The following is a 16,324-nucleotide window of genomic DNA, read 5'->3' on the forward strand; positions in this document are numbered from 1 at the left end:
ACCTAGATCGTGCATGGGCAACCCTTTTCTAGTCGGGGCCTGGGGCATTGAGGAACTTAGCCCTGCGGGAAATTGGATACAAAAAATGTTTTTTGCGCGCGGTAAAAATTAGACCATTAAATTGTAGCGCTAAGTGTCTCGAAAATGAACGAAAAAAAATTTTTTTTAACAAAAACAAAGTACTTTGAACAACGTCACTAGTTCATATGAATCAACCAATGAAAAGAGAGTTGTTTAAGATATCCGGTTCACTTAACGTAAACGGACCAATCGGCAGAACTGACAGAGAATAAACGGTAGAGCACCTCTGACGTCACATGCGGAGTAATTTCAGAAATACCCATAAATATTTGATTTTTAATCTGAACTTCCACATTGCATTCAGAAGTTACAAAAGCCATACCTTCCCTATGACAGTACTGGTTGTTTGACTAAAGCTGGCGCGTTCGCAAAACTCTCAAAAACGCATTTAAAATCTACAGGATGTTAATTAAAAAAAAGTTATATTAAAATTTAACCAAATGTACCATCTTTATTGTTTATCATAAGTGTGTATACATATTTCTCCAATATAATTTGTACTGTGCATTTTAATAACGCTGTATTAATTATTATTATAGTGAACATAATTTTTTTGGTAAAAAACTTGCTTGTTTAAAAATAAATAAATATATGACATTTTCTTAAGTGATTCTTCGCTCTAATCCAAAAGAAAGTTTTAAAATATTTAATATAGTATAAAGATTTTTGAAATCAATATTCTGTACATTAAAAATATTTTTGTGTAAGTTTCATAATGATAATCGCCTTCAGATCACTGAAAAAAATAGCATGAAATATAAAATGGAAGGAGCAAATAAATAATATTGTAAATAGAATGAGAAAACTTGTATATGTATTTATTAGGGTCGCCGGTGCTCGTTATGTTCAGGAGACAGTGGCGAGCCGTGATTTATTTTATAGGTAATCTATTAAAAATGTTCATTAATTTGTACTACATATAAGTACTTACATAACATGTAAGTAATGTAATTATAAATGACTATTTTTTTGTATTTCTGTGAAAATCAACTCAAACAACAATTATTATTAACCACGCGATAAACGTAGTTTTATTCTACACTATTTTAATACAATACTTGCACAAAGGTTTATTAACAAATACCACAATGACATTCCGCAGATATTTCCATTATGATCTGTCATTGACAGTACTGTCAAGACTTGAGCACTGGCCGATTTCTTTTTAAATGAATAATGCCTAAAACGGCCACTGCGAACGCCACCTGTCCTATGTGATACATAATATGTCAACGGTATCCCAATCAAAGAAAAATAGTCCTTCGGAAATAATGTTCAAAATACTAGTTTCCAAATCGAGAATCTTCTAAAAATATTTGTAATCTGCGAGTTTGTTTTAGTACTAAAAAAGCCGGCTTGGGTTAAAGACTAAAAATACAGTGTACTTTTTTGTATGGAAGAATAAGCTGAGGTAATCGGCTAGTTTCATCGTTCAGTAAGAATGGGCTGGGCGCGCTTCATAGATATTTTTTTGTAGAAAGATATAAACGGCGATTTATAATAAATGACCATTACTTTATTTTTTTTTCCCATAAACATGGTTACCATAATTTATTATTATTTAAAGTCAAATATAATGGTAAGCTGTGCATAATCGCTTACTTTGACGATTCGCCCCTGTCAGGAGACTCCCCACTACCAATCAGTGTTGCCAACTTATGGTAAAAAAAATCTCACAGCACGAGAGCCAAACAGTGCTCTTACTTTCTGGATATGCCTCGTATTTTAATTTTTGCATACAGGGTGTTCTTTAAACCCTGTCACATCCGAAAACACGATGATCAGTATGAGCAAGAAGACATATTGGCACATTAAAATAATTTTTTAGAACGAATAAAATTTAAAAAAATAAAATATTTAAAAAAACAAATGGTCGCTAACTTCTGCAGGAGAGAAATGAGGAGAAGGGAGGGGGGAGTCTGACACACCGTTAACCACGCGGCCGCGCCCCCCTCGCTTCTCCCCTGCAGAAGTAAGCAACCATTTGTTCTTTTTAATATTTTATTTTTACAAATTTTCTTCGTTCTAAATATTTTTTAAAATATGCCAATATGTCTTCTTGTCCATACTGATCATCGTGATTTCGGATGTGACAGGGTTTAAAGAACACCCTGTATACATTTTGGGTGAAAAATACGTATGCTTGTATTTATCATTTCTTTAACTTTTTTCTTTTTAAAGGAAAAAAAAACCTGCTGACAAGCCGGTTTCGCGGTTTAGCGGGTTTCATTATTTTTCCTTTTATATATTTCTCTTCATTTATGTATCTTCTTAAATAAATAAAAACTATTGATTGTATTTTTTTCTTTCCAGTGACTGCTTTAATAGAATTGGCCGTTTGTGCTGTGTCCATGAGGGGGAGTATACTTGACACCGCAAGAAGAGCGCCCATGCAGAAACTTATATACATTAGATTCGGTGAGTTATTTAATTCCTTACCCCTGTCTAGAGACAAAAGGCCGCATACTCCAGCCACATATTCCGCGAGGAAAAATATGCCCTTCTGCTGATCGCAGTGGAAGAGATGATAGGACGTAAAAGAGCACCATGGCTCGGGAATCTTCGGAGTGGTTTGGAATACCAGATGCATTTTTTTTTTAATATGCTTTTTGCTATAAACACACATTCATTTTTTTTACTATGACTTTAAATATGTTTCTTACTATGTATTCTGTTTTTTATTTCGCATTTTACTGAGTTTTAAAATATTTTTACATACAATTTATTTTTATTTTTATGGTTTTTACTATGTTTTCACTGCATTTATTACTTTGTTTTTATTATGTTTTTGCTTCGTTTTTTTACTACATTTTTACTATGTTTTAACTGCACTTTTACTATGTTTTTAGTACATTTTTACTATGTTTTTACTACATTTTTTACCATGTTATTACTACATTTTTACTATGTTTTTCTACATTTTTTACCATGTTTTTAGTACATTTTTACTATGTTTTTACTACATTTTTTACCATGTTATTACTACATTTTTACTATGTTTTTCTACATTTTTTACCATGTTTTTAGTACATTTTTACTATGTTTTTACTACATTTTTTACCATGTTATTACTACATTTTTACTATGTTTTTACTACATTTTTTACCATGTTTTTAGTACATTTTTACTATGTTTTTACTCCATTTTTTACTTTGTCCTCTATCTTTATAACTGTTTCCATATATTGATTGATGTTTTTTAATATTTTTTGACTGTCTTACACAACAACAATAACAACAAACCATCACGCCGTTTCCCCGTAGGGGTAGGCAGAGAGGATAGAACGCCATAACACTCTATCTTGGCATACAGACCTCGCTTCCTCTACATTCATACATCTTCTTATGCACGCACGCCGATTATTCCTACTTTTGACATGTCCATCTTCAAGTATTTGATGGACTTGATCGTGCCATGTCTTTCTCGGTCTTCCTCGTTTTCTGCATCCATCAACATTTGCATCGTAGATCCTTTTAGTCATTCTTTCGCTGTCCATTCGCTCTACATGTCCAAACCAACGCAGCACCCCTTTCTTGATTCTGTCAATAATGCATGTCTCAGCCTTAGAACGGGGTAAATAACCCTAGTTAGGCAGTCAAAGCAACTTTGTATAAATTATATTTTTGTGTATGTAATATAATGATAATAAATAGATAAATAAATAGATAAATAGCAATGCTCAAGAATGGCCCAGAATCGCGAGGAGTTTCAAGTGATGGTATCCATGCTACTAAATGCAAAGAAGGATGTCAGTTTCATCATGATAGTTGCCTCCAAATTACTGGAAAAATACCATAAAATATTTCGGCATAATATTTGTTAAAAATATAAAAAGCAAATAAATAATGTCGTAAGCAGAATAAGAAAACTCATATTATATGTATTTATTAGATTAAGAAATATATTACCTATCGAAAAATTAAAATCAATTTACTTTGCATTACCCAATCCATATTACAATAGGGTATTATATCACTCGGGAGGAATATCAGATTTAACCTACTCCACAAAAAAAAAAATCAAATTCTCCTAGTGTTTATATAAATCCTTATAATGAATATTTTCATTCATTATTTTTGTTTCGAAAATAAGGTCTTTCGAAAACGATCGTTTCGTAAGTTGGTAATAAATTTTGTCACAGAAGTTCACGAGTAATGCATTCATTTTAATGTTGGTAATGCCACAGGCCACATATAGAAATATAAGGAGAGTTGTCTATGCATATTATCTTAACCCCCCCCTTACTCTAGCTCCAGGCACTGACAGATGAAAGCGAAAACGGATTACATCTTACAACTCTAATTTCTTTTATTATTTTATGGTTTTCAACCTATTATAAATATTATATCAATTTATCATAAAAATTATAAATCACAACTTGTAATGTTTGATAAGTGACAGGACGCATAAATGTAAACAAACGACACATAGAAAAAGGATGCTATCTACAATTCTCTATAAAATCCATAGAAATTGATGATAAAAAATCTGATGACGTCACAAAACATCCGAAGACGTCATTCTCGATGACGTCACGAATTGTTTGTTTTTGGCACCATTCAAATTACTAAAATTTAATCCTTTATATCTCCCTTATTTTTTAACATATTTTAATAAGAATAGTACCGATCGGCTTGTGATTTTTGAGATTAATTTATTGGCTAATAAAAAAATCCACGATAATTGCCCATTAGAGATGTAAGGCCGGTAGTATACCATTGGTAGTTCATTATAAGAAGCGCTTTCTACCGTATTATACGGTAGAATACAGTAGTTTTCGGTAGTTTAGGTAGATAACGTTTTTCTTAATAAAATGGCTGTATAATGACTTGATTAGTAATATTTTATTATAAGGACTGTATTCTACCATTGGTATTTTATGCATGCGTGTCAACATGGACAAAAGTGTATGGTTTACTAATAAACCCATCTAAAACACAAATTATGTTTGCGGGTAGTCAAGGATTGCTTAGTAAGCTAGACGTATCTTCACTTAATCCTCTTAATGTCAATGGTACCAATATTCAATACAGGAAATGCGTAAAAAATCTAGGAGTATAAATGGATGAACATCTTTGCTGGCGAGCTCATACTAGTGAATTAAGCCGCAGAATATTTTTCAGTCTACACTCACTTAGAAGGTTGCAAAAATTCTTACCCATTAATACTAAATGCGCCCTTGTACAAGCATTACTACTACCCATTCTAGATTACGCTGATGTTTCCATGACTGATTTAAGCTGCGAGCAACTCGATAAACTTGAACGACTTCAGAATACATGCATAAGGTACATTTTTGGTCTTAGGAAATATGACCACATTTCTGATTATCGTAGGCAACTGAAATGGCTCAAAATTAGACAGCGGAGAGACTATCACTTCCTCTCACTTCTGTTCAATGCACTTCATAGTCCTAACGCTCCTATATACCTGCGTGAAAAATTTCAACGCTTATCGGTTCATGGTTTACCTCTTCGTTCTAATTCTCAAGGCACTCTCTTAATACCCATCCACAATTCCTCTTTCTTCTCTAACTCATATAGTGTCCATGCGGCTCGACTGTGGAATCATCTCCCATCCACCATCAAAGATGTTACTACATTATCTCAGTCCACAGGCCACTGTTAAATTTTTTTTTTTTTCGCCATTCTCACGTAAATTTTCCGTAAAGAAGCAGCAGTACTGTCACGAAACTTAAAATTATTAATCAATAAACTACTTTAGACGGCAAGGGACTCAAAATAAAACAAGAATTATAAAATCATAGTAAAAAACTATTGCTTTTGTAAAAATATTTCATATTTTTACCTAAAAAATAAACTACGAAAATTACTAAAACTCCGGTAGGAAACGGTAGTCTACCGGTATACTACTGATCGATTTAGTAGACTACGGTATTTTTACAACTCTAATTGCAATATGGAATAATCGGATAGGGTGTAAATAATTATGAAATATATTTTACAGTCTACTTTACCCACTGTTCCAATTGTTAAAGAAATTTAGGGTCCAGAGATAGAATTATAATCAGGGTTGCCAATTTGTGGGGTATTCCCCAAACTGCGTGGAATCTCGACTGGATTGGGGAATGGTATTATGCTGGGAAAATGCGGGGATTTTAACATTTTACCATTTATCTTAAGCTTACATATCGACAGATTGACGGTAAGTCATTAAAACATCAATTACGATGAATGAAATCGATATTTTTTAATAGCAACACAACATCCACTTCAAATAATAATTCGGGGATCCCCTTTTTAACGGAAAATGGAAACAATGCCAGTCGAATGAGCCCATTAGGTACTAGTACAAGTGACTGCTTACGTTTTGTTTTATTCTCTTTCAAAATAATAACGGTTTTGTGCAAAAAATTATAAATGATTGTTAAAAGTTTTCGATAAAAAAGCGCAAAATAATCCTAAGGTAGGTTATTAACTAAATTTGTATAAATTCTTCTTAAGAGCCCACAAACGTCCCCTCGAAATATCAAGAATGATTAGGCCTTAAGTCTATTTTGTTTGAATTAAAAAATATTGTAATATTACATGTACATAAATGGCAGAGTTACCATTGGTGGACCTTCGCTACACTCACGATTCTCATCATCATCATCAGTGGCGCTACAGCCCGTTGTGGGCCCTGGCCTCCTCCAGAATTTGTCTCCATTCGTCTCTGCACCCCGCGGCTCTTCTACAATTCGTCAGGCCAATCGCTCTTATGCCACTTTCCACATTATCCAGCCATCTTAATTTTTGTCTGCCTCTGCTTCGTCTGCCTTCCGGAGTGGTAAAGAATCTTTTTTGGGATGCGGTTATCATTCATTCTGTGCACATGGCCCAACCATTGTAATCTTCTTATTTTGATGAATTCCGCAATGTTGGGTTCGCCATACAGTGCCTCTAATTCATGATTAAACCGTCTCCTCCACACTCCGTTTTGGTTGACAGCACCAAATATCTTCTTTAATATTTTTCTTTTGAATACTCATACCATATTTTCATCTCTTTTGGTCATAACCCAGCATTCGGCACCATATGTAATGACCGGTCTGAGGAGAGTTTTTAAATAATGGTCTTAGTTTTTCTAGTGAGAAATTTGGATCCCAGATGTTTAAACAAGCCATAATAACATCTGTTTGCTGCCGATAGCCGTGCTCTAATCTCGGTACTATAATTGTTATCATTAGTCATTTCAGTACCTAAATATTTAAATAAATTGATATTGTCTATGTGGTGTGACCTAACGTCAATTTCCTGTTGTACATAGTTTATTTGTGAATTTCTTGCAAACATATATTTAGTCTTAGATGTATTTATTTTAACACCCATGTCATTTGCAGCCATTTCAAGCTTTAAAAAATCATCAAATCAAATCATAAGTTTGCATTTCATGTTATCATATGTATATTTGATTAAAACTGTCCTTTTTAATGATATAATTATGTGGGGAATTTGTGGGGAATTGGGACTTTGTTTTCTCCCTATTTGGGTAATTTTATCTAGATTTTTGGGGAATTTGGAAAATTGGCATTGGCAACACTGATTATAATAGACCATACGTGCGTAGAATCAAGTTTTTCATACATCGCACTGTGTCCAAAAAATGCCAAATGCCCACCACTGAAGTTAAAACACCACTGAAGATCCTCATTGAATAATTTAAATAACTCAATTTTATATCTTGACAAAAGTCATTAAAAATAATTTAATATCATTTTTGTTCCAGTGACTTTGGCGTGTGACGTAGCATGGCTTTCCATCAGCGTCTGGTGGCTGTCTCATTTCTATGTGGACTGCCCAGTACCAGTGGTCAAGGAGGCTCTGCTAGGTAATATTTATATTTATTTATTTATTCATATAAAGATACAAAAGTATTAGAAAAAAATAATAACGTATCCCTTAAAAAACATATCTATTTTTAAGACGTGTGAACAAAGAAGAAAAAAAAATACTGCACCGTTACTTATTGATTTATTTGAAACGCCGGACCTGGTCCAAGCCCTCATTTTACTCCATAATAGATCAAAGCACATGCAGCTCCTGACTAAAAACACTGGCAGTGCATTTATATAAATTTGTCAACTAATTATCATTATTATTGTTAATAATTGAGTTTGATTTATTTATTTATTTTTGAGTTAACTGTTTACCATGCCATATACGAGGTGTGGCAGAAAAGTAATGAGACTGGCAACACTGCAAGCGATCCGGCAACACTGCGTTGTTGCCCTTTATAGAGCACGTGTATCAGTAACCTCCCATAGCCCAGTGCGAGTTTCAACTCTTTACGTTAACCTCGGGATTTTTGTGGCTGCTATTAGTGAAGTTGTGTTTTGGTTGTGTGTCACGTAAAATGGAACAGCGGAATTTGGAGCAAGGTTGTGTCATTAAATTTTGTGTTAAGCTTGGAGAATCGACAAGTGTGACGCTTGAAAAGTTAAAACAGGCCTATGGGGAATGTTCCCCCATGTGTAAACATGTGTAAAATTTAATTAATTTTGTAAATTCAATATGGGATTGCCCTGAACTATTCTCATAAACTCTCATCAACTTCAGGGTGCCTGGAAGAATGACTAGACAGGTGCCACCGTTTTGTAGCAACAATTCACGGACAGTGTATACTTGTGTTGCCGTATTAAATAGACTTCATGAACTCGGCAGTAGTTGTTCCCACGTATCTGATATATTTAGTGTAGGGTATTGTTCCTATAGAACAAACCTTTTGAACTTTTTCAAAGATGGTAAATGGTAATTATATTTATTTATTCATGCATTTCATAATATATATATAAATATACAGTTTTTTGTTCACTTTGCCTAGCTGTGTGAAACAATACTTATGATTTTCTTGTTGTTTTATTGTAGAATGTTTTATTATTTAAACTTTCTACTGAATATGCTGTATAATTTTTAGGTTAATTTTTTTAAATATACATCTTTTATAATTTTTAGTTTAATTTTTTTTATATAAATCTTGGGTGTAAGGAAATTCGTGTTTTAAAAAAAAATATATTAAGCCAAATATGTTAGTATTATAAATGTTTGTAAAAGGCAGATTTGCCGTTTATGTTAATAAAATAAATAAATATGAAGCAAAATGTAAATGTATGTAAAAATAAAAATACGTAAATGAATCTTCTCTGAACTTGCGTCAAGGGAATTTCTCAAAAATGTATGAAAAAAATAATAAAAATGAACTGCCGTATTTTGCGGACGATAAGACGCGCCCCAATTTTTGGTTGAATTTTTAGAGCAAAAAAGTGCGTCTTATGAACTATGTCACAAGTTCTTGCGCATCAACCAATTAATTATAGCGTAGTAGTGTGTTGTGATTGATTTCCGGTTAATTAGGGGAAGTTAGAGCAAGACGGGTCCCTTAACGTTGGTTGATAAAAAAACTCCTCAAATTTACTAAATAAAATTAACACAAATTAACAATGCTTCTTTAGTGACCAAAATCTATGATTTAAAAAAATAGGAATTATAATTTTTCAGTGATACATTTTTTTATCAACTTCGGGAAAAACCCGTTTTGCCCGTTGCACAGTGGTCCGGATTTGGAAAACAGTGGACTTAGGAACCAAAGTTATTATTTCGATTGAAAAAAAAATTTTTGATGTAGAAAATCTAATTTGAAACAATATTTGTCTCGTTCAACTTTTCGTTATTTTGAGTCTAACATGGTTTAAAAAAATACACACGAAAAAAATGTATGGAGTTAAATTGAATTTTTTTTCTCCATGCGTTTTAAATTGTTAGCAACGAAACCTTTTATAAATTATCGTATGTAATTAGTTGTTTATGTTCATATTTTTTTCTCTCCTTTATACTTGCAACATTGGTGTTAAATCGAAGTTGAACTTTATTTTTTTTTTATACACGCCCAATGGGCATTTTTCGAATGTCTCGAATGTCTCGAGCAAGCAGAAGAATTTGTGTATCTGGGAAGCGTGTTTTCAAGAGATGGAAGAGTAGAAAAAGATGTTGAAAGAAGAGTGAATGCGGGCAACAAAATGAACGGAGCACTAAGCACAGTAATTTCTAATAAAAATATGTCAATCGAAGCTAAACTGGCAGTGCACAACGGAGTTTTAGTCCCAACACTTATGTATGGAAGAGAAACATGGAACTGGCAGAGGGACGATGAAAGCCGAGTGAACGCGGTTGAAATGTAATCTCTTAGACGGATTTGTGGGAAATCAATGTATGACAGGGTTACGAATGATGAAATCAGGCGAGAGTGTAAATCTGAGTCAAGTATAATTGATAATGTTAAGAAAGGGTCTCTGAGATGGTTTGGTCACGTAGAACGAATGGACGACGAAAGAATGGTAAAACAAGTATATATCAACAATATTTTGAGTTTGTCCAAATTTTTGTAGACAAGTACTGGATTCAACTCCCTGGGGAGCTGTTTATATTAACATATTACAACAGAGAAGAAGAACATTTAAGAGAAGGTAATATAGAAGTCCAGGCATCTACAGGGCTTATGACCTGTCAATGGCTGGTTTAAGTGGCCACTCTACACACTGTGTAACATTCACCATTCTGCCTATATTTGAACATCTACATTCCTGCAATTCTTTCATCTGTTGATGTTTGTGAAGTTAAAGAGCTGAAACCTTTATTTATGCGGGTGAGATTCATCTAATTGAATTATTTCACCTACATACTAGGCAACGCCTGAAAATATTATTTTTTCAATTTCTATACTTCTTCACGGACCAGGTAATTTATCAACAATATTTTGAGTTTGTCCAAAATTTTTGTAGACAAGGACTTACTTGTCCACGGGGGGAGTAAGCTAATCCATGCTAATGTTTCGTTCCGCTTTTGCGTTATCAGTCGCATATGAGCAGTACCCGTTTTGCCCGCTGTAACCATCCTGCCCGACCTTCCCCTAAATAAAACCGCCGAACTGCCCCATTATTGTCCATTTGCGTTCGCCAAATCCCCCGAAGATTATTGTAAATTTTTCACGAGTTGCGAGTAATGGGGCGAGACTATTGCGATATTTCTAGAAGACTAATGCTCTCTATTCTTATTTCCACAATGAGATGGTAATGCCGGAGAGATTGTTTGTCAAAAATCTCACTCTTGAGAAATATGGCTGCTGTTTTGTGAATTAATGGCCGTGTAATAATATCCTTATTTAACCTTTCCGAGCCCAAGCTTGAAAAAATCCGCGATTACCGCAGGGGGTACCAGGAAAACCCCGGCTGTAACTCAATCACAAAGAACTATTGACGTAATATTGTTCATTGAATCGGCATTAACTTCGTAAAACTTAAGTATAAATAATTATATAAAAATTAAAAAAAAAAAAATACTATAAAAAATTCTTGTAAAAGAATAAAAATTGTTTGACACTAATAACAAAGTTTTATATTTAAAATTATTAAACTATCGACGTGCTTAAAAACATCCTAAGCATTTGAGCGATCACAATGAACAATAATGAACCTTTAAATTTATTTCAACAGATAGGGAAAACGTTTTTGAGAAGGGAATATGGAAGTCTAGACATTTACTCTCTGTTGAAATAAATTTAAATATGAACAACTCCCCATGGAGAGAATCCAGCCAGTCTGCAAGCATTTGGACATACTCAAACATTGTTGAATTACTACCTGGTAAAAGAAGAAGTATAAAAATTGGAAAATTGTTTTCAGGCGTTGCCTAGTAGGTGATTTGGTTCAGCCAGATGAATCTCACCCACGTGATAAAGGTTTCAGCTCTTTTCACAAAAGTCAACAGATGGAAGAGTTGAGGAAATGTGGGTGTTCAAACATGGGCAGAATGGTGAATGTTACACAGTGTGTAAAGTGGCCACTTAAACCAGCCAATGACAGGTCATAAGCCCTGTAAATGCTTAGACTTCCATATTCCCTTCTCAAATACGTTTTCCCTCTCTGTTGAAATAAATTTAAATATGAACAACTTCCAAGGGAAAGAGCCAGTCTGCAAGCATTTGGACATTCTCGAACATTGTTGAATAATGAACCTGCTTAAGTTATCGCGGTCATAAGTAAACGCGTGTGTAATCTCTAAGTCAACGCTCGTGTCGGTTTGTTTTTTGTTTTCCTCGTAAATAAATACAGTTCACTGTCGATAAATCGGCGTTTACATTTAAAAAAAATAATACAATATATTGCATTTGCAAAATAGTAAGGAGCATCTAATACAAAAAGGTGAAAACTAAATTACAATTACTATAGCGACTGCTTTTCTTGACATTTGGCTTGCCAACCGCCGGCTAAATGCAATGAATAGCGTGAGAAATAATAAATAAATAAAAATAGCCGTTTTGGAATATTTTTCATATATACGCCGGTGGAATTTAAATATGTGATTGCGCAACAGGATTATACGTCGCGAAACGTAAATATTTGGACATTTAATATTTTATTTTTTATTTTATTTTATTGAAATAAACGGCACTTAGTGCCTTTTACATATTAGTTACAAATACAATTAAATATACATACATGTAAGCATAATTATAAGTAATACAGAGCATTTAAAACAATAATATTAATTTAGAAAGTCTAAGAAATATAAACTATATAAAATAATAAAATATTACCAGTTGTAGAATTATGGATAAAAAAAGATAATTTGGTATTAGAATATTAGGTATTAGGTGTTCACGGATGTTGCATTGTGATCGCGAATACAATTAACAACTATTTTGAGAAATCGATAGTTATTTGTGATTGAGCTACTGAAATGCCATATTGTCAGCTTCGTGATAAAGTGGTCAGCGCATACCTACCATGCGAGAGGCATGGTAGGTAGAATACCAATGACGGCAACACATCAAGAAGAGTTTTTATGTTTTTACCAACCCAGAATACTCTTCACGAATCACTGACATTAATTTAGATTTATCCATACAATTTAAAGTTATCTTAGCAGTGATTTCGAGAAGTTACAGCGTTGATGCTAACAAATTTGATGTTTTTGCTACGAAAACTGCAAAAATGTACACTATAACACGTCTGGTTATATTTCAAAGATATTTATTGATTCAGTTCATACTTTACATACAGTACAAGCACTAGGATATTAACTTAATACAATATCGTTGGTTACACGGGTTGACAAGCACTGATTTTACAGATTTAGAGGCAGCGGAATTGTTATTCACAACAGGGTGTGATCTCGGGTTCCGGTGGCCAAAACACGTGTGTGCCTCGGACAACCGAACTGGCTCTTCCTAGTAATGTGATGTCTCGCACCGTATTCAGAAGTTAGCGAATGGGCCGAACAGCCAGCATTCGTACTTCACTGAGTAGGTACTCGGGATCAATTACTAGGATCTCGATTAATCTAATTATATGTCTGACCAAAGAACCCGGATGAGCCAAATAAGGCAAACAACTAGGTTAGCAAGGGTTGACAGTATAATATGACTGTACGGGATGAGAGCCAGGGCGTAGCCTAGTACCAAAGAGTTCCAGAAAAGGAAAGCAAGCTGGTTCGCTAGGAGAGCCCTGAGTGGGTGTCCTTACCAAAAAGTACCAAGAAGTTAGGTAAGCAGAAAGGTTTAGAGGACGACCCGCAATACTCTGACTTCTGGGGCTAGAAATCCGCCTTATAAAGGGCAAAATCGAGGGGGGGGAATTTAGGGGTCTCGCGGGGTCAGCGCGGGTGGCTGGAGGGCATCGCATTGGAATGCGGCCGAATATGCAAACCTATACCATATGTTAGAGGAGTTGTTTATACGTAACCATCTCGTAAGAAAAGGATAACAATATGCGAAAAAAATTAAAGGGAAAAAGCGGGTGCTATAACACCTATTTGTATGGTTGGCATCCCATTTCACCAATTATACACACAATTTTGATGCATGGTGCCAAATTCATATCGCATGCAATCTTACCGATCAGCCAGTTATCGCAGGAGGCAGCTAAAGTCTGCAACCGCAAACATTTGCACGAAAGTTTTCACAAGTCAGTTGTAACAAAGATGTATTGAATAAACTGCTTTTAAGTTCAGATCCATATTTATCAAGTTGAAACCACGGTGGCAGTAAAAACTAAGCCATTTTCGTTAGAGGCAGTAAATCTGATGAATACAAGTTCACCCCCCTTACCTGCAACTGCAGAAGATCTCAAAAATGAAGAAGAAGACGAAGAAGAAGATGACAATGAACAGTTTAAGTCTGATTGAAGGTAGTTTTTCGACCTTTCCCTTACTGTCCTAAAGACTTCCGCGCTTTAGGTGCTGTGTAGTCACTACACATGCAAAAAATGAGAGATTTCAAATCGTAAAAGTGTAATATTCACCGGCAATTGCTTAAATTATTTATAGTTGAAGTCAAAAGTGATGGTATTTTAAAAATAATTGCTAAAAACATTAATTCATGCTCTCAGTGCGCGCAAAAGAAAGACGAGAAGCTACTAACTACTAAAGCAGCTAACGGGCGTCTGGGAGATGTACAAGAAACTTTGCTGTCCGTGCGTGTGACGCACAAAAATTATCTCTCTCGCTCCCAAATATACCCGTATTATCGAGAGTGAGACGTAAAGAGTGTGCGAGACTATTATATATTAGGATTACTCTTTTACTACGAACGCAACATGCGACTCATTGGTAAATGTTTTTACCGATACGTAAATGTATAACGAAGGAATAGGGAAAATCTCAACCCATCATTTATTATATTAATGGAGATATTGAAGTTATTAGATGCAATGTGTACTGGCTACACATCACCGGGAAGGGAGAGTTGACATAGGATTAGGAAGGATTGTGCAAAAAATGAAATCAACATGGACGCTGGAAATTAAAAAAAGTTACCTAGCGACATAAAGCAACATTATAGAATATATATATATATAGTTGGATAATTTATAAAGCGCCATTTTTGTGAAAATCACCTCAAGGGCGCTGTACAATTAATAAATATCCCAGTACGTCTTGCAGCTACAGAGCGCATGGACGGTTGGGATTCTAGTTCCTCGTTTTCAATTAAGATCAATCAAAAATTATAATAGATAGGAGCTAGATTACAGGACGTCTTGCAGCTACAGAGCGCATAGACAGTTAGAAATTTAGCCCCCATTTACACATTTTAAAAATTGTCAAATAAATTTAGTGTATTACAAAATAATAATAATATGAATAGTAAAAAGGCGTAAGATTACAACACGCCTTGCTGCTACTAAGCGCATAGACGATTGGAATTCTAGACCCCGTTTACAAAATTAAGGTATTTTAAAGTTAATATATTAAAGCTAGATAACAAATCATCGTGCAGCTACAAAGCGCATGGATGAGAGGAATTCCAGCAAAGTAAAAACAATATCAATAAATTTATAAAAAATAGAGTAAAGTAGTAAATTGGTCAAGTGTTCATACCAAGAAGTAAGCAATAAAAAACTAAATAAATCAAACACTGTTTTAACTCCATGGTTAACAAAGGGAGATAGATGTCCGAAGAGAAGCTTTTGTAGACAGTAGGTAGATATCGTCGCCATGTGGCCCGCTGGCTGGTAGATAGTTTCTGGAAACGCACGTGTGTAGTACTATTATGCCTTTTGTTCCAATGACTTGGTGTCCATTTTGGTCCGTATTATTTTGTTTTATGAGACGCAACATTCCTGTTCAAATTCACTTCTTTACATGAATATTACACAAACGCGTGTATAAGCGGTTTGATTTATAATTTTGTATATTATTAGAAGGCAGATATTTGAAATATTATGTATTTATCAATATTATAGAAGTCCCGATAATAGTTTCTATAATTAATAAAAAAAAATCGTACATATGTATTATTTTGGTGTGATTCCTACTTAATTGAAATAAACATAAATTCACATATTCTGTATTTAAAAAAAAACTTTAATTGGCACTTCTGTAAAGTTGCTACCTATATGTTTCTAGGTAACTTTTTCCTTTCCAGCGTGGATGTGATGATTTAAAAAAAAGTTATTGATAAAAACATCAAAGTATCTATGGGACCCTAGATACCCCCAAAACCCGGAAGGGTTAAGTATAAATACATATCTGAGTGGTTGCGTTTGTATTTAAATGAAAATAAATTTAAGACGCTTCATTGCCAATTAGTATATAAAAGTTTTAATCGGCAATGTTTTGAGCATGTCCAAATGTTTGTAGACATGTGGATGCTTAAACATAGGCAGAATGGTGAATGTTACACAGTGTGTAAAGTGATCACAGAAACCAGCCGATGACAAGTCATTACCCCTGTAAATGCCTAGAGTACA

General features: G+C 34.2%; 1 protein-coding gene across 1 annotated transcript in view; it reads left to right on the top strand.

The window, feature by feature from the left end:
- The window catches only part of LOC148275436 (diacylglycerol lipase-alpha-like), a 134,965-nt gene that overhangs the window by 53,334 nt on the left and 65,307 nt on the right, over positions 1-16,324 (top strand). Inside the window, 2 exon segments of the mRNA XM_088235712.1 lie at positions 2,395-2,499; positions 7,810-7,911. Coding sequence (XP_088091838.1) covers positions 2,395-2,499; positions 7,810-7,911 — 207 coding nt within the window.

This window comes from Micrasema longulum, unplaced genomic scaffold (assembly GCF_059751315.1).
Source record: "Micrasema longulum isolate JH-2025_06_02 unplaced genomic scaffold, ASM5975131v1 h1tg001427l, whole genome shotgun sequence".
NCBI classification, from domain to species: Eukaryota; Metazoa; Arthropoda; class Insecta; order Trichoptera; family Brachycentridae; genus Micrasema; species Micrasema longulum.